The sequence below is a fragment of the Nipponia nippon genome, unplaced genomic scaffold, assembly GCF_047370975.1.
Source record: "Nipponia nippon isolate SJK-2023a ecotype South Korea unplaced genomic scaffold, ASM4737097v1 scaffold_20, whole genome shotgun sequence".
NCBI classification, from domain to species: Eukaryota; Metazoa; Chordata; class Aves; order Pelecaniformes; family Threskiornithidae; genus Nipponia; species Nipponia nippon.
Window position 1 is genome coordinate 1,348,761 of NW_028262337.1, and position 26,255 is coordinate 1,375,015.

Genomic DNA, 26,255 nt, shown 5'->3' on the forward strand with positions numbered 1-26,255 from the left:
CATTGCTTGTTGAGGGTGCAGAAAGCATACGCAGGCATTCTGAGTGATTATTCCCCCACAGAATGCAACCAGCAAGAATAGATAAGGGCACTAAAAACCAACCTAAGGACAAACAAATTTGAAGCCCTCTCCTAGACCATCATCAACATATTAGTATATATCTTCAGTTGGAGGAAAGAGCTATAGAACTAAAAGGCAAACCTATGTCAGTTTTTTATAATCATTTTTACTACACATTTTAAGCAAGGAAACATAATGCTTTATTGTATTTAGCAGCAGGATTAGTTGCTTCTTTTCTTTGAGCTCCATCCAGTTGAAACTAGCTGCAGATTTAGGGAGCCTGGCAACATCCCAAATACAGGTGTCTGATACCTCCTTAGAGGGAAAACAACTATTTCACATCCAGCCCACTCCCAGGTCCCAGGTGACTCTGCCTAGCCCCTGGCAAGGTGTGACACTTATACATAAGACACATTATTTACCAATGGACACTTCTCATGCTTTTTTTTCCTGATTTTCATTGTTCTGCTGACTGTTGGGGAAAAAAAAAAAAGTTACTTTCAGCTTTCCGCTTCTTGGAAGGCAGGTTTCTAGTCCTCAGTTTTGTAAAATTCTGAGTGTTGAAGGGGAAATTCTAATTGTAACTGGTCAGCAGTGGTAATTTGTGACTGAGGAATGATCTGGCATGGAGGGCAAGAAGGCCCAACTACAAGAAGTGGTTAAACTGGCTGGAAGCAGAAATGCCAGAGAAAGGACTCCTTGCAAGGGACTGAATTTTCCTGTGGTAATGAGATAAGAAACAGCCTCAGCATTGTCTTGTAGCCATCCTGGAATGGGAGTGGTCAGGGACCCAAGCTCAGGGGCCACCTTTGGGCAGCAGACCTGGGAGGGTGATGGACCCATGGGTGGGCTGAGGTGCCCCATGCAGCTGTTCTCAGGATTGGTGCTGGTGCAAGTGTATACAAGGAATCTGCTTGAGCCCCATCTTTGCAGACTTTGTGTAGAACTGCTTATTGCAGTAGGACTCAGAAAAATGCATTGTTCATTAAATTTTTCTTTTATATTTAAGCACAAACGTGTGTTTAATTCACCCCGAGGGGTACCATAAAAATTCCCCAATGGTGTCTAAGGCTCAAAACCAGCAAACCAACCCAGAAAGCAAACACTTCCTCCCTTCACTTACTCTGATTAAAAATCACATGGTTTTGAAGACTTCACTCAATCATTGCCTGTTTGTGGTTTTCAGTATTTTTGTATTGCTCCCTAAATTTGTACCATGAGTGCCCATACAGGTAGCCTCCTTCATGACCCCATTAAGTGTCAGAGGGAACGTGCAATGATGCTGAAGTGCTTGGTCTGCCTGCCTGGATGATACAGCAGGTACTCAGCCAGCAAGACAGCCAGGATGCACAGCAGTCACAAGCACAGGGACAAAGCAAGAAATGGCTGAGGAAAGGAAAAATCTCATCCAGCACCAGGGGAGACCAGAGGCAATGCTCCTCTTTCTCCCTTCCCATCCGCTCCTTCCCGCCCACTGCACATCCACAGTTACCAGCAGTGAGAGCAGTCCCTATACCCCACACCCCAGGTCATTTTCAGACCAAAAAAAGTCCACTGCCACCATTCTCCCAAAAATCTGTTAAGTGAGCTCTATTTTTTTTTCATCCTTTGTTTTTGATCTACTTGTCCTTTCACAGCCAGCCAAGTTTTTCCCAGGATGGCTCAGCCTGCACATGGTGGGATGATCATGGTGGCTGGCAGGAGAGCTGACGGGTTATGCCAGGCAGCTCCCCTGCTCCAGCACCTCCAGTTTGATGCCAGCACACTTCATGGCTGCCAGCGTGCAATGACTGACTGTCCTCCTCCTTCCTGTCCCCTCCATTTGGATGCAGTGAAGGCGGCTCTCTTCTTTAGGGCACTGGTAAGGCATCAGGCAGGAGCACTGGGTCTGTGTCTCTGGGAATGAACATGTTAGAATTTTAGCTGCAGATCTGATGACTAAAAACATATTTTATAGTTTGACAACATTTTGAAGTCCAACAGGGAAAAATACTATTGGAGGTTTGTGATACATTAGTTACAAAAAGCCTATAGTGCATACACTAGGTGGTAGGGTGCTAGGAACAGAGGCAAAAGCAGCTTTAAATATCAGGTTTTGCAGCAGTGGCCCATACAGAAGCAGAAATGAAGTATCTAACTATTTTTATCCACTGGCTTTCCCTGACCTTTCTTCTAAACAAAAAGATATTAAGTTGACTTTCTGTTTCCAATTATCCTTGCACACAATGTTGCTGTGAAATGGAGTCTTAAGGTCCATATTGTGTCAGCTCTTATTTCATTAAAGCTCCCTTTATGAATGCTAAGCTACCTGCTGCTGGCCTGTGGTAAAGCTCAGTCCTACCGGTTATTTCATTACCCATTTCCATTCTAATCAAATTCTGACTCTTTATATTCTTTCCCACAAATTCCCTAGGCAGGAAACTAAGTTTCTGCCTTCCCTTTCTTAAAACTTAGGAAATGTGTGTTTTCCTCTGTTTAGCTGCTTTCACATGGTACTGCAGTATCTTATGCCTCTCTGTTGACACCAACTACCCATTCTCAGGAAACCCAAAACTTCCATTTCCTAAATGTTTATGCATACTCATGAGAAAGAGGACTTTTGGGGAGATGGTGAGGATGAAAGTCCAATTCAAACTTCTTGAGCACCACAATGAAAACTTATTTTATTTAATGTATTTTTCTCCTCTCTTTCTCATTTTTCCTCACTGTACAGGGCTCCTCTCTAGGCTTTTGAGAGAAAAACACTGAGGTGCTGGCACAAGATCCAGCTTTAAGCCACTACCACAGTGGGAGCAGATCGAGGTTTCTTAGGGACTCTGGAATAAATAAGCATAATATTTTTTTAAATTATTACCACCTTCCCAGAAGCCCAAGGTGCCTGGAGGCTCCACCACAGCATGTCCCTCAAGGGGCACACCTGGTCGTGCCCTCTGCTTCAGCCCCACAAGGAACAACAGCTCATGCAGTAATTTTACAGCCACGTGCTTCAAATTCTGTGGTGCAGAAATCTTGCATCTTCAAAATGGGCTTTTGGGATTGCTGCACACTGCTGTTGCTTTATTTATCATAAGTAGACAAGGTGTGATAAGGATTATATTTGTCCCTGGAGGCAAGTGAAGGAATGAGCATGGCTGCCACTCAGCCTTTTCCTAGCAAGTGCTTCATGTGCGTGGAGCCAGCCAGCACCTCAGACATTTACAGGAAAACCCACTTTTCTTATCACGAAGTTACACAGTAAGTAGCCAAGTTGCACAAAAGTCTTTATAAAATAATCCTCTTAGGGATTTCACCAGCTTAGCCAGTTCATTAAAACTCTTAACAAACACATTTTTCACATATGTGTATTTGCAAATTTTACCATTAAAATCCCATTAAGCCTGATGGCCTCAGTCTTGCTTTTTAAGTACTATCATGATTTAATTCATAATTTAATTATATGCTATAGAGGGTGTGGCCCAAATTAAGTCCTGAAGTACAAACTAGTGGTTATAGTAGCCTCACAAGGAATGGGCAATAACATTGCCCACTATGTTTTTGTGATTAAAGATTCAAACGTTAATTCTCCTGAGAAAGTTCCCTTAATCTCCAAGCTCCTTTTGTGCCTTACTAATGGGAAGTGGCAATGCTACACCACTTGCACCCAAGGGAAAAGGCACATATCTAAGTGTAACACTTGGGAGCAGGGACACGGGACTGACTACACCTTGCGTCATAAACTGCTCAGCTGGACGGCAATGCCTGTGAATCCCATTCTTGAAGCAGTGAAGGAGTCAGCACATTTTATTTTTAGATCCAAAGGGCTGGAAAAATCCAACCATTCAGAAGTCATACCTGGACACTCCTCCCAGTCATAGCAGATGTCATAGCCGCAGGGCACTTTCTTCAAGCTATTTGTAGAGAGCTTTGCCCTTTCAATAGCCCAGTCGAGGTTGGAATCACCATGGCAAGGGCCAGCATGCAAGAAAAGAAATGACTGCTCTCCGAGGCACATTTCAGCTGAATACTGACAGCTGGGCTTGGTCACGTTCTGTTCAGAAACAGCATGTAGCACACAGATGTCATCTGAGTAGTGGCTGCCCCAAGGAATAAAGAAAAAATGTTTTAGCAGCCTGTCCATGCTTCTAAATGCTCCACCAGCATTGGATAAAGTACAGCAAAGCCATGGCCAAGTTAGATATCTGTCTAAAGACCTAAGACAGCTAAGACCAGCTACTGCAGGACCTGGACCTGATACAGCATAGTGCTGTGAGATGAGGAAGCTTTGGTCCCGTCCAATGGATGGGAGGTGAAGGATATGTGCCTGCACAAGAAAACAGGAGGTGCTGTTACCTCCACAAGGCATGTGGAATTTCCCCAGGCCCTGGGATGGCTTGTCTGCGTTAATGCATCCCTGCAGCTGTGTCTGCGAGTCTGCCTCTGAGGCAGAGTTAGTTTGGGACTAATGGCAGGCAAACCCAGCCATGCCGCATGTAGTTTCTTTCTGTATTGCTCTTGGTTCCTGAATGGGTTTGTTCTCAGCAAGTGCAGGCATTTCCAAGCAGCATCATTTTGTGGAGCTTAGTAATTTCCCAAAGAGAGAGAGCAATACAGCTCACCTTGTTTATGTTCCTGAGATAAGTTTATAGCTTTAGTCAACAAAACCTCTCTAGTTTTCAGAGAACTTTGCCTATGTACTTTTGACAATGTCTGTCACCCTCTGAACATGCTCTGTCTCTACCCAAGGACTCTTGAGAGAGAAGATACCTGGTTATTTGGGCATTGACATGAAGGAGATGAATCCCATGCCAAGGGACTTGCCTGCAGTCACGTGGGAGCCCTGTGGTGGAATGTGTGCTGATCTCAGCCCTACAACTGCCCAGCTCATATTCAATCTGTGCTCGTCTTCCCTATCTCCAGCTCCACATACACCTCCATCCTGGCCAGTCATTCACTAAAAATCCTCTAGGGTAACCCTCTATTCACTTGAAGGCTCAGTGGTCTGTGCAGGTCATGTTGTATAGAGAGACAGAAAATCCAAGTCTTGCATATTTTTATATGCTCTGGAGACTGAAACATACAGTGTATTTTGCAGCATGTTCATCTGAAAAGGTGTATCTCAAACACAAGGAGCATGACCTTGGTGACGACAGTGAAAATATAGAAACTGGAAGAATAAAGAGAAGAAAAGGAGGAGTTGGGATCTCCAGTAGCAGATGGTAATGTAGATTAGAAGGATGCACCATGGTGTGCCATTTGGTTAATGTCATTGTTCATTTATTTCATAGGCCATAAATGAGGCTGTAATTTGGATACAGAGGCATAGCTGGCTAATATCTGAACAAAAAGTAGCCCTGAATTGCTGTTGTCTTTTATTACTCTTCCTGTTTTGTGTCACAATGGACTCTTGGTCTATCAGTGGAGAAACTTCAACTTCTCTTTTTCTAATTAAAGTACTTAACTTACCCACAATCTTCTTCTGGAGACATACAAACACACTGAGATCCAACCTGCTTTTGTCCTGGATTGCAAACACCTCTAATTTTAGTTTGCATATCTGAAACAAAAGTAAGACTTATTGTAACCAGTAACCAAGTGAACAGAAATATCTTAGAGTCCTGCTGTAAAACCTAAAATGGATTTATTTCATTTATCCCATATTTCGTCAAAAGCTGCTGTGGTTGGGATTCCACAAGTACATATCAGCCTTTGCAAAAATCACTGGAAAATGCTGTACAAGAAGAGAAGCTGAAGTTTCAGTAGAATGCATTCTCCTACTTTGCTTTCATAAAGTCTTGTTAATACAGCTGGGGTTTGTTCTGTTTTGTCTTTAAGAAAACAGTTTCAGTATCTCAGTTTCATAATTGAAGTGTACAATACATTGCACCCAAAAATTCTGAACTTAATGCAGAAATTTGGGGCTGAAGCTATATGGCACTGTGGTAGGCACAAAGTAAAACCAAAATTAATGAACAGTTGCTATATGTCTTAAAACCAGTCATCTGCCTCCTAGTTCTAGCTAGCTAAAATAAACCATGCTGTTAATACCAGCACTAGAGAAACAGTAAAGTATCTGCAGGCATACTAACCTTTTTCACATGTAATAGATTTCAGAATAGGAGGTATCCAGGACAGGTCTTTCCCACAGGTATACTGTGTTTGACCAGTGACTCTAAACCCAGCTCGGCAGCTCAGCTTCACGGTTTCACCAATGTTGTACTGTTGCTTAAATGGGGAAATCGTGACACTGTCAGATGTTGGTGGCCTGATGCATACTGAGGCTGTAAGAAACAAGAAAAAAGTATAATTCTTGTTGTTTTTATAGTGTGCGGATATTTACAGCAAGTCATAATGCTTCAGCTGAAGAGCCATAAAGATGCTCAAGAACACTGAACATTTGACTGACATTCAAAACTAATAAATATTTAATATAATTAAGTCTAGAAATTTTCAGTGCACTGTCATAGTCTTTAAAAATATTTTTAAGTCAACAACTAAATAATTACAATGTGTTTCTAATGTATACTAATATGAGCAATTTAATTTTACAGTTTAAAAATAAATAAGTGTCATTAACAGCATATTTTAATTTTTCCTTTGTAAAGGAAGCTATTATCAAAAAAATTAAAATGAATGGCAATAGAGAGCTCGTAAGTATATTCAGGTAAATTTTTTTGATAAAATGATCGCTAAATCAATGAAATTACACTGAGTTCTAGAAAACTACTAGAATCTCTCCTGTTAGCAAACCCAGGTCTGTTCTGTTCCTTAATTCTTAATTGGGCTATAAATACTTCAAGGCATTGATTTATCGTGGGGATTTTCAAGGCAGCCTGCGGGGGGTGGGGGGGGGGGGGGGGGTGGTTAAAGACACATTATCCATTTAATACAAAAAGTGATAGAAAAATTCCTCTAAGAAAACTTTCTTCAGCATAACTGTCATCAACTTAAAGATATCTATATAAGTCTGGAAACAAAAGATGAGTCCTTCTGTTAAAGATTTTTAAAACCAGACAAGAGAAGAACCTTACAGCATCCATCTGAGGGTTTTCTAAAGCATTGAATATTACAATATCCTTACAAAGCACATAATGGTAACACTTCTGAATTGAAAGAGGAATGATATAGTGACTCAGTAGGGTTTTGCCATCTCTAGTGTGAATACATGAAATACCTTCTTAAAATGTTATCTTTTCAGATATCATTACAGATTCTTTTGTTAAAATCTGTATTAAAATCTATTTCGTGTCTTTTTCTTCCACTTCTGTTTTGTTGCTGGGCTAAATTAATTTTCTCTTTCTTACGTTGACATTCAACAGGTTGCTGCGTCCAGGTTTGATCTGGCAGACACCGAAGGAATTGATAGCCACTGAGGACATGACCGCTCACACAGGCAATTTCTACTTCTTCCCCCACAGCATACTGGTTCTTTTCGTTCTACAAAAAAGGAACAAAAAAGCCCTCCAAAAATCTATGGTAACAAGACTGGACATTGTCAAAAGAAACAATGATAAAAGCCTGATGGTATGATGTAATGAATGCTTGCTTTTCCTACTTTTAAATATGAGTCATCCACTCACCTATATAATGACATGGTTGTCCAGGTGCATTAACTGATGTCATGGTTACAAAACAAGGATTCATGGACCACTGTTTGAAACAGATTTTACCTTGCCTGTGCTTCAGTTGCTGGCGGACTTTGGTGGACTAGAGTCCCACAGCATGCCACACACATAGCAACATGCTCACCAGCACAGTAGCTAGCTTGGGTATCATGCATATGTAGTAAAGAAGCTGTAAAATTTCCCAGCTCTGCAACTACTACATTTTCCTTCTGTATCACTCATTTTTCATGCTCACCCTGATAAAGCCGTTTTCTGGTGGGTCTGGTCTGGAGCATCCAGACTCAGGTTCACCAATCAAGATATCCTTTTCTCTCCTGGCTTCATCATCATTTATACAGGGAGCACCTCTGAAAAGTAAAAATGTGCTGGTAAGGAAGTATCTTAAGCATTGGTGTCACCAAATGACTATGGCAGAATGTGAGGAGCTTTGGACAGGAATGCTGTGAGTGTGTCCTGTCCCTCCCCCCGCCCCCCCAGTGGTGAAAAAAACGTTATTCTGTGGTGGACATCAAAAGTTCCAGGTGTTGATAGGAAGGAGATTGTGAGAGCAGTAAAAAAGAGGTAGATACAGAGCTACAATTTCTATCAACATAACTCATGAAATATTTTTATGGAGTAAGAAAAAGAGGCAAAGAACAGCACATGGAGGAAGTCTCTAAGGAGTCCATGTGCTTTGGTTGGGTTTAAGCTAGCATAGTGAAAACCCTCCTGTTGCCATCAGGCAACAGTTAAAGGAGGCTGGTCTCTGTGAGCATGGAGCTTTACAGCCCGTGGTGTCTAACTGAGATGAGTAACAAAGAACTGTGGACCCCATTGCTTTTAATCCTCTCCTATCCACTCCAGAATCTCCTCTGTAGTCATTACAACAAGAACGATGAAAATCCTGCTTTGGCTCTTAGTTCCAGTAGAAAAAATGAATCTGTACAAAGCCTAGCTCTTGAGGATGCAAGAAACTGAGCCAGTTTGGGGTTGGGATTATGATTTTAAGTTGAAACCATGCAAAACTGGTACATCAGATATACTCAAAGCAGGAATATGAAAAGCTTGGTAGTTTCAGTGGAATTATCTCTGAGACTGAGTTCAGACCTAAACAACTAGGAGAAGAGGATGTGATATTAAGAAAACGTAAACTGCTAACTCCCATGAATGGAAGCAGATGAGTTCTCAATGGCTTTGGAGAAGAAGCCATGCAAAGCAGTGTAAGAGATCTACAAGCATACTTTAGTATGTAATTCATCAGCCATTTTCTAGGAATAAAAAATGAATAAATCCAAACTTGAAGCAAGTTGTGAAGATTTTCAGACATTTCCTTCTCTCAGCTTCCACCACAGAAGTTCAGACAGGACAGCTGTCTGCTATTTCTCCTTGGTAGTCACAAAGCCACTCTGGAGGGCTCCTTAACTCTGCCCCATGACTATGGAGATCTTTTGATCAACCATCTTCTTACCTGTCCACGAACACAGAGACATAACAGTCCTCCTCTTCTTCCCGTTCACCTTCACAGGGCTTCCCGCCGTTCATTGGGGAGGGGTTATTACACTCCCGGGTCCTTCTTGTTTTGAAGGAAGCGTCACATGAACTCCATTCAGACCAGCAGCCCCAGCGGCCATCTACAGCAACTGCAAGAAATAAAAGAAATCCCATCTTTTGGTAGATCTGTACATAGTATTTCTCTTAAGGCCACCTACAAGAGGGATGGTGGTAAATTCATAATAGCTGTTTTCAGAGGATTTAAAATTGTTACTGTTAAGGGAGTAGATTGTCTCTAGAATGTGAAGTTTTCCAAAGAGATGGTCAGTCAAATTCCAGCTGCTTCATGAAAACCTAAAATATGTCTTCCTTTCTAGTTTTGATTGCAAGTAACATTCAAACCCAGAAGCAGCTTATTTTCTAACTCTATTGCACACACAGATGTTTGAGTTTTCATGGTGCTGCAAAACTTTTTAGATAGCTCAGTATTTAATGAGTTATTAAATAAATCTGAGATGTAACACCATGTCTAAACCCCAAATCTGCATCCCAAGCAAGATAAATTACAAAACTACTTTCTTTTCTTAACCCCTGGGGTATTTTGTCCGTGCCACCATGAAGCATATATAAAAATTTTTATTTACATGCCCTTTCTTTTCTGCATGCAATACACTTTCTATATTAATCTCTATCTGCATAACTTCAATTGTTTATTTATTTCAAAAAAATTCTTTATCAGGGTCAGATAATGAGACTTGTAGCTGCCTAAATGACTTTTCTTTCTGTCCTCTTTTGGTCCTGGAATATAAATATATGCAATAATAAATATAATACTGTAAGTCTTTTCTGTTTCCCATAGGTATGGCACTAGTGCCAATTTCATTCAAAAACCTGTTTGCATGGAATTGTTCTTTAAATTCTTCAGAATAATGATTATGTTCTCTCTCCTTAAGACAATTGAGTTTTCCTTCCACACTGTAATCAACAATTTTTATCTCCATTAGCTGTTTAGTCTTGTGCATAACAGGCTCTAGGGAAAACTAAGGAATGAGCTTCTTAACTTTTGCATCAATTACCTTTGATCTCAACTTCATCCTTATTGCTGAACAGCTCATTTCCTATTATCTTAATTATGTAGCTAAGGAATCTTTTACCACATCTTACAATTTCTTTTGAGCCTTGCCTATTCAGTTTGATTTTTTATTTTTAATCCTGCCTTTATTCTTATACTTTCTGACCATCACCATGTGGTAAGAAGTGCTATGGATTTAGTAAGGGACGGTTATGTCCGACTCGTCTCTGACAAATAGATACCAGAAGGACCATATTTACATTATGACAGTATCATCCCAAATACCTGATTTGTAACCTGGAGCTCGTGTCTCACAGTTTTTGCCATAGGTGCCAGCCTGGCACAGGCAGAGGCACTCCGTCCCAGAAAGCACAGGCCTGCCGTTGTTGGGGCATGGGGCACACTGGCAAGGGTCAAACCTGCCCACGTATTCTCTCAGGGCTCTCCTCAAGTTGCGACGTTTGGTCACAGCACACGGCACGTTCTTCACCAAATCCACGATGGGCGACACCTGGTAGACAGCCATTCAGTAAGCAGTTACCTAGACACAGTAGGGTCCTGCTGGGGGTAGCTGCAGGATTTTAAAGGCACTAGAGCCTACATATGAAGCCATATCACACAGGATTCAGGTGTGTTGAAAGATATGGATGCTTTAAAGGAGCATGACAGTGCTATACATCTATATTATCCTGTTTATATTGCTTTTATTTCCCCATTTTAGGGCTCTGTGAACCAGTGCAAAAACCAACCAAGTGGGATACCACGTCTGAAAATTCAGGACACCATAGATGAAGTGGGGTTTGCTTACACCCAGTCCCTGCCATGTGAGACATCCCTACACTGCCTTCAGGAGCTCAGCAGCTGCAGTGGGAGAAAGATCATTGCATGCTGCATTCAGGCAGGTTTTGCTGTTTGCCTCAAGCACTTTGCCGCTGCTGCTGAGCGGCTGCTGTGCCAGCCAGGGAGTGAGGCAGCTCAGTGCACTCACAACAGCTCCAGCATGCTGCATTAAATGAGCAGGACAGAGATACCAGGGGACTGCTGTTTTGTTTCAGTTTAGCTATGTGCCATACCTTGCAACGTAGACCTGACAAGGGAAAGAGCACAGGGAAAAAAAGTGTTCCCGGCACCATGCACTGCTTTCCTGCACAGTAACTAACCCTTGCCCATGCCTGAGTTCCTGCTGGTGCTGGGAGTAATTCACTTGTATTCCTCCCTCTTACGCTAACTGTCCATGGACGATGCAAACCTGGTGTGGCTTATAAACTGACAGGCACAAGAAGTAGTTCTAATAAATGTTTTGTATGTTTATGTTATGCCCATATGTATGTGCATTCATATCACACACAGCGTCATGTTGACTTAAAAGACAAAACACCTGCAGAACTCTCTAAAGAGCTGCTAAATGACGAGTGCTTTACTATCTCAATGTTTTTCTTGTTCTTCTCTTACCTCAAAGTCAACCACCACAGGATTGTCCTTTGTTGATTCCAGCCAGTTTGTGAAGACTGTGTGTCCTGGAAAAGTCCCCTTTTTCTCCCAGGCCAGAGCTGCCGCATACTCTGACCTGCCACCTTTTACCAGAGAGACTGACCGTTCGGATGACTCCAAAATGGAACCTGAAAGGGGATTTCATCACAGTGTTGCCAGACAAAGGACTCCAAAGACAGTGGATGTAACAACAGAGTTCTAAGAAAAAGTGTAAGAGGATATAAAAGAATATACTAAGATTAATTTTTTTAAGCTACCCGTGGAAGAATGAAGTCTAAGCTCAGAAAAACAATCCCCACTATGACAGCAGCCTGTCATAGTCTTCCAAGCGAAAGTGTCTGAGACCTCAGCCATAAAGATACTCAGGACTACACAAGACACTTGTTGAAAATGCAGGGGATACAGCAGGCTCCTCTAGCAGAACACACTGCAAGGCAGGATCTTTAGTCACAGCTGTAAACACCTGAGTAACAGAAATTGATCATAAAATGAGGACAAAAACATGGTAGAGGTGATGAAATCCCTGTTTTTAGTGATGCAGAACATGACTCTTGCCATTCCTGCAGAAAATGCACCAACTTACTGCAGTTTCTGAGACACATTTCTGGCATTGCCAGGGAACTCCTGAACCTAGATGTCTGCTTGGCATGAGGAAGATGGGAGGGGAAGGTCAGGGAATGTGATATTGCTGCCCAACTCCCTCAATGAGACCTGAGCAACCCTTAAAGAAGATCAGGGATTCAGTCATGATCACGCATTTCTAGTTGTGCCCATTTCCCAGTTCAGCATGCCTGGCCCTGGACCCAGGGCCGTGGGGAATGTTTGTCAGATCTGTGACTGACTGGAAGAGCCAGTGCCACTGGATCCCCAATGATGGTGCTCCAGAGTAGAGAAAGAGCACTCTTACATCGTAATTTCTTTTGCAAGTAAGAGGATGTTTCCAGTGCTCGATTCACAGACAAACAGTGAAACACTGGCGCCTCTGCCAGTGGTGGAAGAGCGCCTGTAGTTCAACAAAGCTGGGAGGTCACCTCGGGCATGTAACTGAGGGAAATGGTATCTCACAGGGTAAGTAACAAGACATGGGCCCTGTTCTCATCATGGTTACCTTCATGTTTCACAGTCATCCTGTTTGTGGTGCATCTGGTACTGACTTTCTTTTTCTTTCGGAAGAACACACGCCTTGTTGTTTCTGTTCTCACACATTCCGTTGATTCATCCACTGTCAGGCCTAGAAATACCACAGAGCAGCAGCTCCATCACCATAACCATGTTACATGACATCACCTTGCCTGAGGGCTCCTACATCGAGGTGAGCCATCGTGGGTCTCCCTGCTCCTCACCCTCCACTGGAGACTTCATTACTGCAGGCACCTGCTTCCCCAGGTACAAACAACATTGGACTGAGTCATGCTTAGCATCCCCTTTAGGTACCCCCATACCCATGCAAGTTACAGGAGTGGCATTAAGGATCATGGTTCTTAACCTTAGATTTCCACTTTTGTGGTATTGTCTTTTCATTTTGACAGTCTGGCAGTCATGGGAATATTTTTAGAGTGATTTCTAATCAATACCAACAACTTTAATGACTGTATCCCAAAAAGTACCACTTACACCTCTCAGACCTCAGTTCCACACTGAAGTATGCTGCAACACCTTTTCCTGGTGGCACCTGGTCTTGATCTGAAGGTTGTAAGAGGTTTCCCTGAATACAATGATGTTTATCAAGTAAAGAAGCTCTTGAACTTTTCAAATTAAGACAGTGTAGCGCAAAAATTTCTTCTTGCTCTATATTTAGGCAGTGTGAGTAATTCCTGGGTCTATGCAAGTCTAAAGGATTTTTTGCTGTTGGAGAACTTACTATGTGGTGTAAGGCCTAAAAACAGTAATAAGAAAAACTGGTAAACAAATAATGATATTTTCTTGTTAAAGATTACATACCCGAGTTCTTCAGTTCCTCGGAGCTATACTGGTAAAGAATGTCATAGGAACCACCCATCTTCCCAGAGGTGTAGTAATGAGTGCCAAAGTCATCAAATATTCTGCTGTATAAAGCGTAGTTGTACTCCAGGGGCAGGTGGTTAAGTGCTTTTAGAAAGACATCTGAGAGCTGCAGATCTGACTGTTTCATTGTGAAGTTTGCAACAGAAATGACTTTATGGACTCTAATAAAGTTGGAATTCTAGAAATAAGAAAAGGGCAGTCTAAGCACCTTCATAGGTAGTTAATTGCAGAAAGTAGAGAGGCCAAGAGTGTGTTCTGAGATACACTGCAAGAACTAATTAATCCTGTGTATAATGCTGCTTTAACCATGAACAAACTAGCCCCAGAGTTTTCAAGAGCCCTGTGAGGTTCTTGAGGACAATGCTCATTACTCCTTTACATTGTGGGAGTACATAGCATTCCAACAAAAATTAGGACTCCCTGAGCACCTACCAAACAGAAAGCAAAAGGATTCCTGCCATAACAAGTGCACCAGCAATTGATAAGACAACAAAAAGTTTCAGAGGAAAGGCTTTAGCTTATAAGCATCCATGGGTCATTTGCAACTAATCTTTTGAGTGGGTATCTGGTGAGTGGCCAGTAAGGCCAATAGGATGCTGGGTTGCATCAACAAGGGCATCACCAGCAGAGACAAAGACATTATCCCTCTCTGCTCAGCGCTTGTCAGGCCACACCTGGAATGCTGTTTACAGTTCTGGTCCCCGCTATACAAAAAGATGTGGACAGGCTGGAGGGGGTCCAGAGAAGGGCCACCAAGATGATCAGGGGTCTGGGAAGCCTGCCATATGAGGATAGACTGAGAGACCTGGGTTTGTTCAGCCATGAGAAAAGAAGGCTTAGAGGTGATCTCATCACCATGTACCAGTACTTAAAGGGGAGCTACAAAGAAGATGGAGGCTCCCATTTTACAGGGAGTCACATGGTGAGGACAAGGGATAATGGGTACAAGTTACTCCCAGGGAGATTCCGATTGGACACGAGAGGAAAATTTTTCACAATGAGCACAGTCAATCATTGGAGTAATCTCCCCAGGGAAGTGGTTGACTCCACTATGCTGAACATGCTTAAGACTCAGCTGGACATGGTGCTGGGCCATCTCGTCTAGATTGTGCTAGACAGGTTGGACCAGATGATCCTTGAGGTCCCTTCCAACCTGGTATTCTATGATTCTGTGATTCTATTTTGGATACTAACTCACTGTTACGGAGTTTCACAGTTTATCAGTCTGCTAAAACTAAAACTAAACCACAGGGATAAAGATCTCATTGAGTTCAAGTGTCAGACTGTTAATGTGAAAGGCAAAAAAAAAAGACAAAGTTCAAAAACTGGAAACATCTCTTACATTTAGAAAAAACTGATGGTTTTGAAACAGCTTCATATATTTTTGCAATGATAGAGGCTGTTTACATGGGAGTTTAACAAATAGAAAGGAGAGGAATAGAAAATACTGAAAGAAGGGATTTATAAACTGACAAGGGGAACTGATGGCACAAGGCCGAAGGAAAGACATCACGAGCAAAAAGAGGGGCAGGAAACTGGAGCAAATGACCAACCAGCAGATAGGAGAGATTCATTATAAAACAATTTGTTACTGATTTGTACATGGGTTCTTCTGCTGAATTTTGCTGCTGGTAGTTTGGCTCCACTCCACTTCTGTCTCCAAGGTCACTTGGCTCAGAAGACACAAGGATGAATCTATACAGGGAGTTCTCCCAGCCAGGACTGAACAACGTAACACACAAGCTGGACCTCAGCTCTCAGTTCTACACAGCACTGCTCATTTCAGTGCTCTCATTCACACGTTGGAAAATAAGCTAAGGATACTCAGCTTTCTGCTGCAGTGAGAACAAGAATGGAAGAAACAGGGTATGTAACTATTCCTAGATTATATTCAGCTCCTAAATACCCTCTGGTAACATCATTTTTAAAATTTTCAGGTGATTAGGTTTCAGCAGGCCTTAGTTTTGGTCAGTTCTATGGCATCTTCCATGCAGAAGTGCAAACAGTAGCCCATCCTTTACTGCCATTAAGCTATAAAAGTACATAACCTTATAATCTACAGTATTCATCTGCATTAAAGGTGTAGAATTTTATGGGAAAAAAGCTTTTCTGTTCTCAGAAACTTTTCTGTGGGTGTGTTATTTCCGAGATTATCTTTATGACCAAGTGCATCTTGACAACCATGAGATTCCAATATGCAAGTTACTTCCCAAATCAAAAACTAATGTAGATTAATTCCCAATACATGCATATGTATAACATTCTTCAGTGCACTTTATTTCTTTTTACAGTTGTCTGCTACTGTTACAACATGGCTTGCTGCCTTCTTAATCTATAACTAGGACAGGGAAAGGAGTGGTTTATGTGATCTGATAATCTCAAATCTATGTCAAATCTATGCTTTTTTAAGTGGAATAAGCTTATAATTTCTGTACTAAAAACAGAAAAGCATGTTGCCAATGTCATGATGAGGAAAGTAGCCTTTAATAGCTGAGTTCTGAAATTAGCAGACAGAAATCGAATGAAAGGAAGAAATTGGAGGCAACATTCAATTACCTTTTCATATGAGGCTTCAATGGCTTTCTTGAAGGAGGAAAATGATGTGACTTTAATCCGTCTCTTTCTTGAGAATAAAAAGGGGATTCCAGAAGATCTTTGACTACCATGATTAGATGAACTACTTCCATGAGCACTATCACTCAGGGGAGTTAAATCGTTGTAGAAATCTGATGTTACATCATCCTCTTCATCTATTACCTGGAGATTCAGTAAAGCAAACCACATTTGCCCAAATAATAATCTGAAACAGAAACCTATTAAGCAATGCATTCTTGATTTTTTTTATGGAAAAAACATGCCTGATTAGTTGAGACATAGCAGTAAGCTAAAAAGCTGTTCTTAACACAAAAGATGAGGCTGAGAAATGTTAATAAGCGAGATGAATACAAGATAAGAAGTAGACTTACTAATAGGCATTTATACAAGGAAAAAAAAAAACCAACGTGTAACACTGTCTTCTAAAATTCTCCACCCCCACGCCCCAAAGCTTAAGAATAATTTTCGACAAGTGTTTCAACACACTTTTCAAAGACTCTCAGACCTTCATGCTATGTCCACACTATGACGACGTCCCAGTCCCATGGCTTCTATATTTCACAAGGCAAAGAACCTGATGTTTTCTGTTCTTTCTTCTTAATTCCCAGCTAGAGGAATGAACAGGTTTCCAGAAGAGAGTCTTGGAGTATACTTGCAATGTTAGAACCCATACTGCGTGATGGACTAAGGGTAGGTGGAGAGGAATTGAGAGCAAACCTGCCTGATCAAGTTGGTAAACCTCAGTGGTGCTGTTGTACAAAGCACCAAGGCAACTTTAGCATCAGTTCAGAAATTACTCATTTCCCAAAACTCAGGCAAATCCCTGAGGGTGTTTGAAAAATTCAATTTTTTTCCCTCCTCTAGACTTGTTTAATTAATGGTGGTGCTAGGGACATTGGGAAGTGAGGTGGTCCATTCCTCCAATCCACTTCCATTCTCCAAGAAGTCATATGCTTTTGCATGAAAACACACTGGAGTTCCAAGAAGAAAGCCTCATCCAGTGACCCTTCTATACCAAAGGCTGCTCTAAATGTTAAAAGACATAGATGCACTTTCAAAGGTGAGATTCACAGACCCTTTACAGTTCTGCAAATGGACATCATTAACTTAATAAAGTACACAGCTTTAAAGAGACCTGGGCAAACTAAGGCTTGTTTTCCCCACTGAATATTTCTGCACACAGTAATTTTTCACCATTATTGACAAAACCTACATGTCATGGCCAATCCAATTGCAGCTTCCATGGAACAGACTAGGGTCTCCTTTGTTCAGTTGCTCCTGTTAAAGTAATACTAAAAACTCACAGTGCTCATGGCAAAAATCAACAGTTCAGATTCCACCCATTAGTCGAGCTTTTTCCACATCCTGCATTCCTTCCTTCCCAATGCAGTATCTATTCTCTTCAGACCAGGCTGATATGTGCACAGCCGGATGTTGTGCCCTAACCATGGTATTCAAAGTATTTTCCAAATATTAGTGTCTAAAAGTCTAAAATATCAGGTGTAAAAATATCAGCAATTCCCAGATTTTTTGTAAGATAAAAGCCAGGTTCATTTTCTCCTTGGCCTGTCCTCCAAGACTCCTTCCCAGACTATGTACTTCTTGCCCTCCTGCCTCCCAGATTCGGTGTCTGCCTCCTCTCCTTGCTGCTCTTTGGAGCGGCTGGGCAGGTAACAGGCAGGACTGAGGGGCTGACATGGCTCAGGAAGGAACTGTGTCCTAAGGCAGGTGACTAGAAGGAAGCTGGAGTTAGGACAGCCATTGGTACTGTGAGGATACAGCAGTGATGTTGAAATGAGCTTTGGACTTCAATGAGCCTCTGGCCAGATTATGTCAGGGTAGGAGAAAGATCCTTGGTACCAAGTCAGAACATAGACATGGCCACATCCATGAGGAATCAGGAGAGAAGCCCAAATCAATCATGTTGACTCTATGATGCAGTGAGTAAACACAGATCTGAAAGGTGTAGGGCCACCCGACTGCTCAATTAATCCCATTTCCACACATCACCTGAAGCATATTCAGGCTTCACCAGGTTGAGAAATCTTGTCCTAAAACACACATTACTGCCTAAGACCTAGCGCATAACTTGAACTGTGGTTATGGCAATGGTTTTTCAGCGAGGAGTTGCTGTTTGAGAATACCTGAAAGCTGACAGCCTCCAGGTTTGCAGGAACACGATACGATTTCCTTGTCTCATTGCGCTTCACTGTTGTGCATTGTCCTCCGTTGAATGAGTTACCAAGGACTTCCCCTCGGCTCTCTCTGGCCAGAATGTGAAATCTAACAAAAAATTATTTCAAGATATTAAACAATCCTAGAAAGACATATAGACTTGAGACATTTAGTGGTATATAGCTGCACTGAAGATTTTGTAGGTTTGAATGAAACAGTATGAGCATCTGGGTCATATTATTGCTTTGAAAGAACTTCCTCTACAAGAACTTCTCATTCACACTGAATTCACCTGAAAAATGCTGTAGTAGCAATCCTGTTTCCTGCTTTTCAGCAGTGCCTATCCCCAATAATAATAAGAATGATAATAATAATGATAATCCCAATGTCAGACAGTCACTCTTAAGCAGAGAAACACCTAAAAATGGCCTAGGAAATTGAACAAGCAGTTCTCCATTTCTACCATAAGTGATGTTACCAGAGTGCACTGAGTTCAAAATTCAGTTGAAAAATACATGACTGCTTGGGACCGGCATCCCATGTTTAGGTTTTACACTACTTAAATTAGTAGCCTGGAAGAGGTGATGGTTGGTATCGTCTGTAGAGGAACATACTCAGAATATCTGAAGCACTTGGCATAAGTGAGATGGAAGTTGCCAGTATGTGATGCTCTGGTTGCTATGAGGCAGGAAGGGTCACTCAGACAGCAGTGCTCCCTGGCAGCTCTTTATCTGGTGCACCAGAAGTGCAGAGCAGGACTGGCAGATGTAGTTAGTGGGCAAGTCCTAGCCTGATGGTTTGGTTGCATTTTTATAATTTCTTGTTAATTTTAATTTGAGACATTATGTGTTTTAATGGGATACTCTCACATCCTAATTGGGGACTATCTTGTTCATGTAAATTAGTGAGATAACAATCTCAAGTTTATGAAAAATAAGCAAAGCTGGCTTACCCACTGCCTATTAACTGCACACCTGGAATGCTCTCATACTTTCTGTTACACACCATCTTTTTCCTCCCACAATTTCTTTCATCAGAGTTGTCCCCACAGTCATTTTCTCCATTACATTCCAATTTTTTTGCAATACAGCGACCTGCACCAGAGAAACAGCAGCAGCAAGAAACTTTATGAAAAGATTCATCATGTCTGAATGCAGAAAAGGGCAGCCCACCTTTTTCCCTGTTAAAGGTGTGAACCTCCTGTAGGAATTAACAAGGAGGCAGTATAATGCCTAGATTATTCCAATAAGAAATGGCTGTTTCAGTTCTGCCACTTTTGCCTTGCTTTGAAGCTGCAAAGGCTTAATTTAAGATTTACCAAAAGGATATGTGGATAAAGTTATTTTGAGCCTAATCAGGTATATTTAAATTGAAGCAAACAAGAAATACGCACAAATTTAATAAAAATAGTGTAAGTTTATGTTCAGACAAACTCTATGGATATGTTTGTACATGAAAAATTTGTGCAAAGAAATACTGTCTAGCTATCATGGTCATACTGACATCCCAGGCTAGAGGTTGCACTTGAAATACTTTCAGTTACAGAAGAAACTGCAAACATAAGCCACTACTAATATGTATGAAATCCTTAAGTAGACTTTTCTCCGTGCTCCTTTTCCCTGGAATTTGTGCATGGAATATACAAGATTTGGATCGTCTGGACCCTTTTTGTCTCAGTGTCTAATCTTTTGACTATCTAAAAATGCAGCAGTTATGCAACGAAGATTAACATTACCAGTTTCACACTGAAATTTATTCTTGCAATCAACTTCCACTATGTTGCAGAGCTTAGTTGGGAAACATGGGCGGGAATCCACCAGCGGCTCAGTACAGGCCTGACCCCCAAACTGGGATGGTTGAAGGAGTGTCCGGACACGAAACTGAAAGGTAGAAGAAGTAAAACCAGGGTTGTTTGTGTGAGCTGTTTTTCTAGCTAAGTGCCCTTCCAGGCAGAGCCACATACCTCAGTACTGCTGAAGCTTTATCAAAACCAGAGCTCTGAAGGAAATAATCAGTTATTTTTGTCCTTACATCCTACTGCGCCATCACCCTAGGTAAGGCAGGCAGGGAACTGAAAACCAAGAGCCTCAATAGCCCTGATGGAGCATACATGATGAAACACTTGACAACCCAGGCTACATCACTGGAGGAATCAAAAGTCTAGTCCCTGTATCTTCAGTTTAAAGGTACAGTAGGAAATGGTGTGTGACCAGGCTTATGGAGATTTTTCCTGTTCTTTATCATCTCTGTTGAAATAGAAATACTCTGACAGTGGCACGTATCCCCATCCCCAAACCAGCTGGCTTGGCTCCCACATATGGGGCCTCTTGTCTGAGGCGTACTGGATGACTGGGGAGGACAAAAATGGTTTTCCTGAAAGTTTCTCTTACTAAAGAAGTTCTGGGAGCAAAAGCTGGAGCTTACTGGGTTTTCTTTCCCCAAGTCCATACCATCCATGCAGAATAACAAATCACTAGACATGCTAGACAAATCACTTCAGATTATGTTTTCCATTCCACTTCAAGGGACTGCTGGTGAGACCTATATGCATGTGACTGAACGGTTCCTCCTCTAAGAATTTCTCCCCACTGGAAAAGCACTGTTCCTTGCACACTTGTGTTACCTCCCTCCCCGTAGACAGACCCTGGAGTCAAACAAGGCAGGAAGATATCTAGTAAAAAACAGTAACCGAGTGACTATGAAGGGACAGTGCGAGGAGCAACACCAGACCATCTGAAAGCTTTTGAGCTCAAGATAACCCTTCCTCGTACTCCATTTGGGATCCATAACACTCACTATATTATATGTGTAAGCCTCCCCCTCACTGGGAGCTTGCTTACACTAGTCTTCACACTTAGCTTGGAAGTCACATCCTCCATACTGATGGTTGTTTGTATTTATAAAGGTCACAAGGAGTGATCTTTATAGCTTGGAGGGAAAAATGGATCACAGTCCACAAAAGCACCTTTTTGCTTGAAGCAGCAAATATGTTACATCAATATTTAAAGTCAATAAAAATGAACAATACCTCTATATATGGATGCATAGGTAAGAAATTCAGCCATTTAAGAGGATACTGATTACAAAAAAAAAAAAAAAATCAGTTCAATTGAGAGCAGTGCTCCCTCTCAGCTCTTGCAGGTTGTTTGCTGTTTCCCACTCTCTCACTGTTTCTCCCTGTTCTGCTGTCCATCCCAGTTGGAGGATGGGAACCCCACAGGTTGGTTCACATCTCATACCTAGAACAGCTTCTTCATGTCTTCCTCATCCTGCGTGGCCATCAGAAAGTTATATATGTGTGTAAAGATATACTTATGATATCTGACAGGTTTTTCAAGATTGCTTTTCAGGCATGGATTTCTGAAGCCGAGCAGGATATTCAGAAGAGAGCTGTAGGCTGTATCTGCACAGAAACTCAGAGCTGCTATCATGGTCAGCCTCAAAGCTTAGACCCAAAAGCCACATAACTACCCCAAACAATCTGCACTCTGCTCCCCTCCACTCTCTACAACCTTACATTTGCCAGGGCTTCGTTTCTTTAGGTCAAATTCACTTAAGCCTGACTTTTCACCTCTTCCCTCTCTGCCATCTCACCCCTAAGTCTACCATCAGTCAACAGACATAAGCCCAAGAGGAAAAAACAGCATACTGGGGCTTTGTTCCACAGATATTATGTACATCCACCTGGTTTTTGTGTAGGTTATAAAAGTTGGGGGAATGGTGCTCTGAATGCCTTAAAAGCAATCTCAAAATTATCCTGACTATCAGTGTACGATACAGCCTGAACATTTCAAGCCAGCACTGATTAAGATGTTCAACAGATGATTTGAGCTTATTATTTTTCTTGTCTTTAGAACATATAGAATGCTATGGATAAGTTAAAGATTATGTGGCTTTCTCCTGCTTAAACAGACATACAAACACTACAGCTTAATTTATCCTTTATGTGGAAAATTAATCTTTAATAATGACAATGGAACTTTCGAAGCAAGTTCTCCTAAATGGATTTATACTACTAAATCATCCCTTTCTGTTTCAATCTGCTTAACTTGTTCTCTCCATCTTCTACTGTTATACTTCATAACCAATTTCCCTTGTTAACTTCAACTGTCATTTTGCAGATCAATTGTCATAAAGTTGAATGTCTGAAACAAAGAGGTCTCTTAAGTGTAATTTCTTGCATTTAACCCATATAATACATTTTCTACCTACTTGTTTTTTAATGCATGGGTCACATTCTGACCAAGGGCCAAAGTCTCCAAGCCGACAGTTGATAGGGCATGTTTGCTGGTTACACACACGAGATTCCTGCTTTGTGCACAGCTGGTCACAGAAATTTTGGCTATAATAGTCATCCATTCTTATTTGCCTAAAAAAATTGAACAAGTTAGGCTAGGAAGGAATCATAGACAGATCGTAGATGTTCTCTAACTGTGGGTGAAAACTAATAAAGAAAATTATTTGAGCCCAATGGAAAAAACTTGAGAGATAATAGGTAGTTGCAGAATGGTGATTGAAAGAAAAATCCAAATATGCCTTAAGTTTACAGAGCAATTCTTTTTGATTCATGTCACTTCAAATGTCCCAGAGAATAGCTACAGAAAGAGACAGGAGTGAAAGAGGGGATTTCTCACAAGTTTAGAGTATACCACTGAATGGCATCTAATTTGGTGCTGCGAATCTTTATCTGACTTTAACTCTTGTCATAAAGTTAATCATACAGGAAGGAATTTTTCTGTAGGTTTGCCATGCTGGAGCTCACGCCTCCCATGACATTGCTCTGCACTGAGCAGAGCTCCCAGAGCAAGGCACTGAGTGCTGGCCCTGTGTGCTGACAGGGGCTGGTTGCTCAATGCACATTGCTGGCAAGGCCATTGTAGGACCTGGCTGTTCTCTCCTCACTACGTGTGTTTGGCAGATATATGTTTGTTTGGAGGCACTGTAATGCTCTGTGTACATAATTTTGTAATTAATAAATCTTGCAATTAAAATATAATCTATTTATCTGGTAAACACTTGGATACAACAATTTTTCTCAGTACCTTATGGAAGCCGGACCTACAGACACACGTCCCCCTCTCCAGAAGTTGTATTTTCTCAGGGAATAAATAGAAACATAGAAGTAGTGAGATAGTTTGGCCTTACCTGTGCCTGGTCTGTGTGCCGTAATTGCAGGTTTGTGTACAGGCAGACCATGACCCCCACGGGTAATGTTCGCAGTAGCACCCCTGGCTGCTCCCAATCACCAGGCTTAGCAGGACCAGGTGCATTAACATAGTCTTGTCTGTAGTGAAAGTGTCCATCTACCACACATGGACAGGCAACAAAAGCTCAAGAAGCTATCACGGTTGTGCCTGTATACTTAGAGAGACATCTCTTCTAATTTGCAGAGTCTATAAATCTGCTTCGCAATATAAAGTTACTAAGCAGTGCACCTAGAAAGGGTCAATAATGCATGATACACATTTATCAATAATTTAGATAATACTTTAAGGACCAGAAGTCACAATGGCTTTTTTGGCCACTTATTTATCAGGAGTACTAATCATGACTGCACATTATTTCTATTTAAGAAGTTGCTTATAAATAATTTTGAATGTGACAAATAAAGACCTGCTATTGCTCTTCATTGCTTAGAATTATTCTCAAAATTTTTTTCTATGAATAAGAATAAAAACATGAGACAGTTCTTCCTATAAAACATGTAAAACAACAAACCAGATCTTAAGAGTAAGAAGCCCTATCTATTACCCTCGAACCAATTCATTTTCACATGCTTATAAATACCCTTTGTATAAGCATTTTACTGCAGTGACTCCTTCATTCAGCTTTTTGTTGCTCTTAGTTTTGACTAGCCTGTTTAAATCGCAAACTATAACTCTTTAAAGCTCATCTGAATTTTTTACCAACAGCAGAAAACAGAACAGCTGCCCTATTTCACACTGCAGTGGTCAATCAAACTTTATTTGATGAGGCAGAAGGTTATAGGTAGTCTTTATGAAGTAATAATGCTTAGGAAACTTGAAAAATATTTTCCAGACAAACTATTTGTTCATTTAAAAATGCAAAATTTTTTTGCTCCTCATCGTGAGACTGAAGCAACACTAAATTTGATAGGTTATTAAAGTAGAACATTATTATTTGCCTCAAAAAAACCAAAACCCAATAGGAAGTTTAAAAAGCAAAGTATTTATTTTAAAACAATAGTCTAAAAGATTTCATTTTGCAAAATTTGAAATAAAATCTGCAATTGTTTTCTATTTTAGGTTTTTAGCCTCATATGCTATTATGATTTTTATACGTTGCTGAGAAAAATGAAATTGTGTCAAGTCAAAACATTGCTTCCTCCTTCAGTAAAGAAAGGCAGTAAGTCTTCACACAGCTGTCGTAGTGAGAACTCAGAGCACTTTTTACATAATAATTTGTCAATGAACAAGCCTTTCACAGAGATTTAAGTATAATTAAACCCAAAATATGGTAAAACTGAAGACAGAGAAACCAGCAGTCTTGCCAATGAACCAAGAGCAGGACAGATACTACATCTTTTTTCCTTACCTGAGTTCCTGGCTCCTTGCACCAATGGTGCCAGCTTAGAAAAGAGATGAAGCCCTACAGGACTCCCTCAATTACTTTGTGCATTCCTTCACTGTACTGTACATAGAAAAACACTGTTTATTCTCGTCGGCAAGCAAAACTCCAACCAATCAATATGTCAGAAGCATATCAACAGCCATATAAATGTAAGTACATGAGAGATTAATTCAGCTTTTTAAAGGAAAAAAAAAACCACAAAACAATTCCTCATATGTCTTGTAATCTGTGTGCATTGAAGCCAACAAAAAAGCTTCCTTATTAACTTACTGTAAGACTGTTAGATGCAAAGTCAGTCAACTTTTCAGACTGGTGTGACCTTGGCGTGGTTTGCTGTGGTCTCTTAAATGAAAGGTTGGAGGTTTTGTTTGATTTGGTTATCCGTTAATGAAGGCAGATCTGGTCTGGTGGCAGAAATGGTCAGAACAAAATGGCCTCTCCACCAGCGCTCCCAGAGAGACACGTTCTAGAGAATTGTGGAGGAACAGCTCTTCATACAAATGTAGCTGCCCAACACAGAGGAATAAAATCAGCTTTGCATTAGGCCATAATGGCTCAACGTGCTGCAGGACTCCTTGTGCTGCCCGACAGAGCTGCACAACTTCTCTGCTCTCAGTCTGAATGTAAGAGAGTGAGAAGCTGGTAAGATGGCACATGCTCATAATTCATTATTGCTTTTACTAGGAAACAGGAGACAGAGTCCAGGCCAGGGCAAGATACCTGTCTGCTGCTGCACCCTCTCTGCAAAAGCAGGGCTCCCTGAGAAAGCAAAAATCCAAATACATTTGAGGTTATTTACAGCTCTTTGCCTTTTGCTCTCTGTGGTGACCCTGGGGAAGTGCAGCCAGCAGACAAGAGCTGCTGAGTGCCTCTGCCCTGCAACATGGGCACCACCCCAAGACTGAGGTGCCAGGGCAGGAACTAAAATGGAAAGCAAGAGAATGCACCCGTGCAGAACAGAAACGGCAATGACAAGCACAAACCAAGGAAGCAGTTTGCCCTAAAAAAATAATCAAAGTCTGGAACAGAAGCCAAAACCTCCCAAATACCCAGCGTGCGCCCCACCTAGAGGGCAATGCTGCATTGAATCCCCCTTCGCTCCAGAAGGCTGGCAGAAACATGTCAAGATGTCAGAGTCCTCAAAACATATTTCCCAATTTGTTGGGACCCAAGGTCATATCTATCTTTGGAAAAGA

At 41.3% G+C, this 26,255-nt stretch overlaps 1 protein-coding gene across 1 annotated transcript; it reads right to left on the minus strand.

The window, feature by feature from the left end:
• Positions 1 to 1,774: 1,774 nt before the first annotated feature.
• C6 (complement C6) lies at positions 1,775 to 25,096 on the minus strand. Its single transcript, XM_009469022.2, has 18 exons — positions 25,024 to 25,096; positions 23,614 to 23,771; positions 22,681 to 22,837; positions 20,204 to 20,348; positions 19,421 to 19,562; positions 18,438 to 18,576; positions 16,255 to 16,455; positions 13,636 to 13,876; positions 12,803 to 12,925; positions 11,656 to 11,822; positions 10,489 to 10,714; positions 9,109 to 9,280; positions 7,897 to 8,008; positions 7,341 to 7,473; positions 6,126 to 6,317; positions 5,503 to 5,593; positions 3,892 to 4,133; positions 1,775 to 1,956 (listed from the first exon to the last, which is right to left on the minus strand). The coding sequence occupies exons 2-18, from the start codon at positions 23,769 to 23,771 to the stop codon at positions 1,775 to 1,777; spliced, it is 2,823 nt and encodes a 940-aa protein (XP_009467297.2). The 5' UTR covers positions 25,024 to 25,096.
• Positions 25,097 to 26,255: the final 1,159 nt, after the last annotated feature.

Coding starts and splice junctions, on each gene's coding strand:
- C6 (XM_009469022.2), bottom strand. CDS start 23,771: ATGGACACTTTCACTACAGACAAGACTATGTTAATGCACCTGGTCCTG. Junction 16,456..18,437: donor TGGAGGCTGTCAGCTTTCAG/GTATTCTCAAAC, acceptor CTGAATCTCCAG/GTAATAGATGAAGAGGATGA. Junction 12,926..13,635: donor CGAGGAACTGAAGAACTCGG/GTATGTAATCTT, acceptor TGGTATTTCTAG/GCCTGACAGTGGATGAATCA.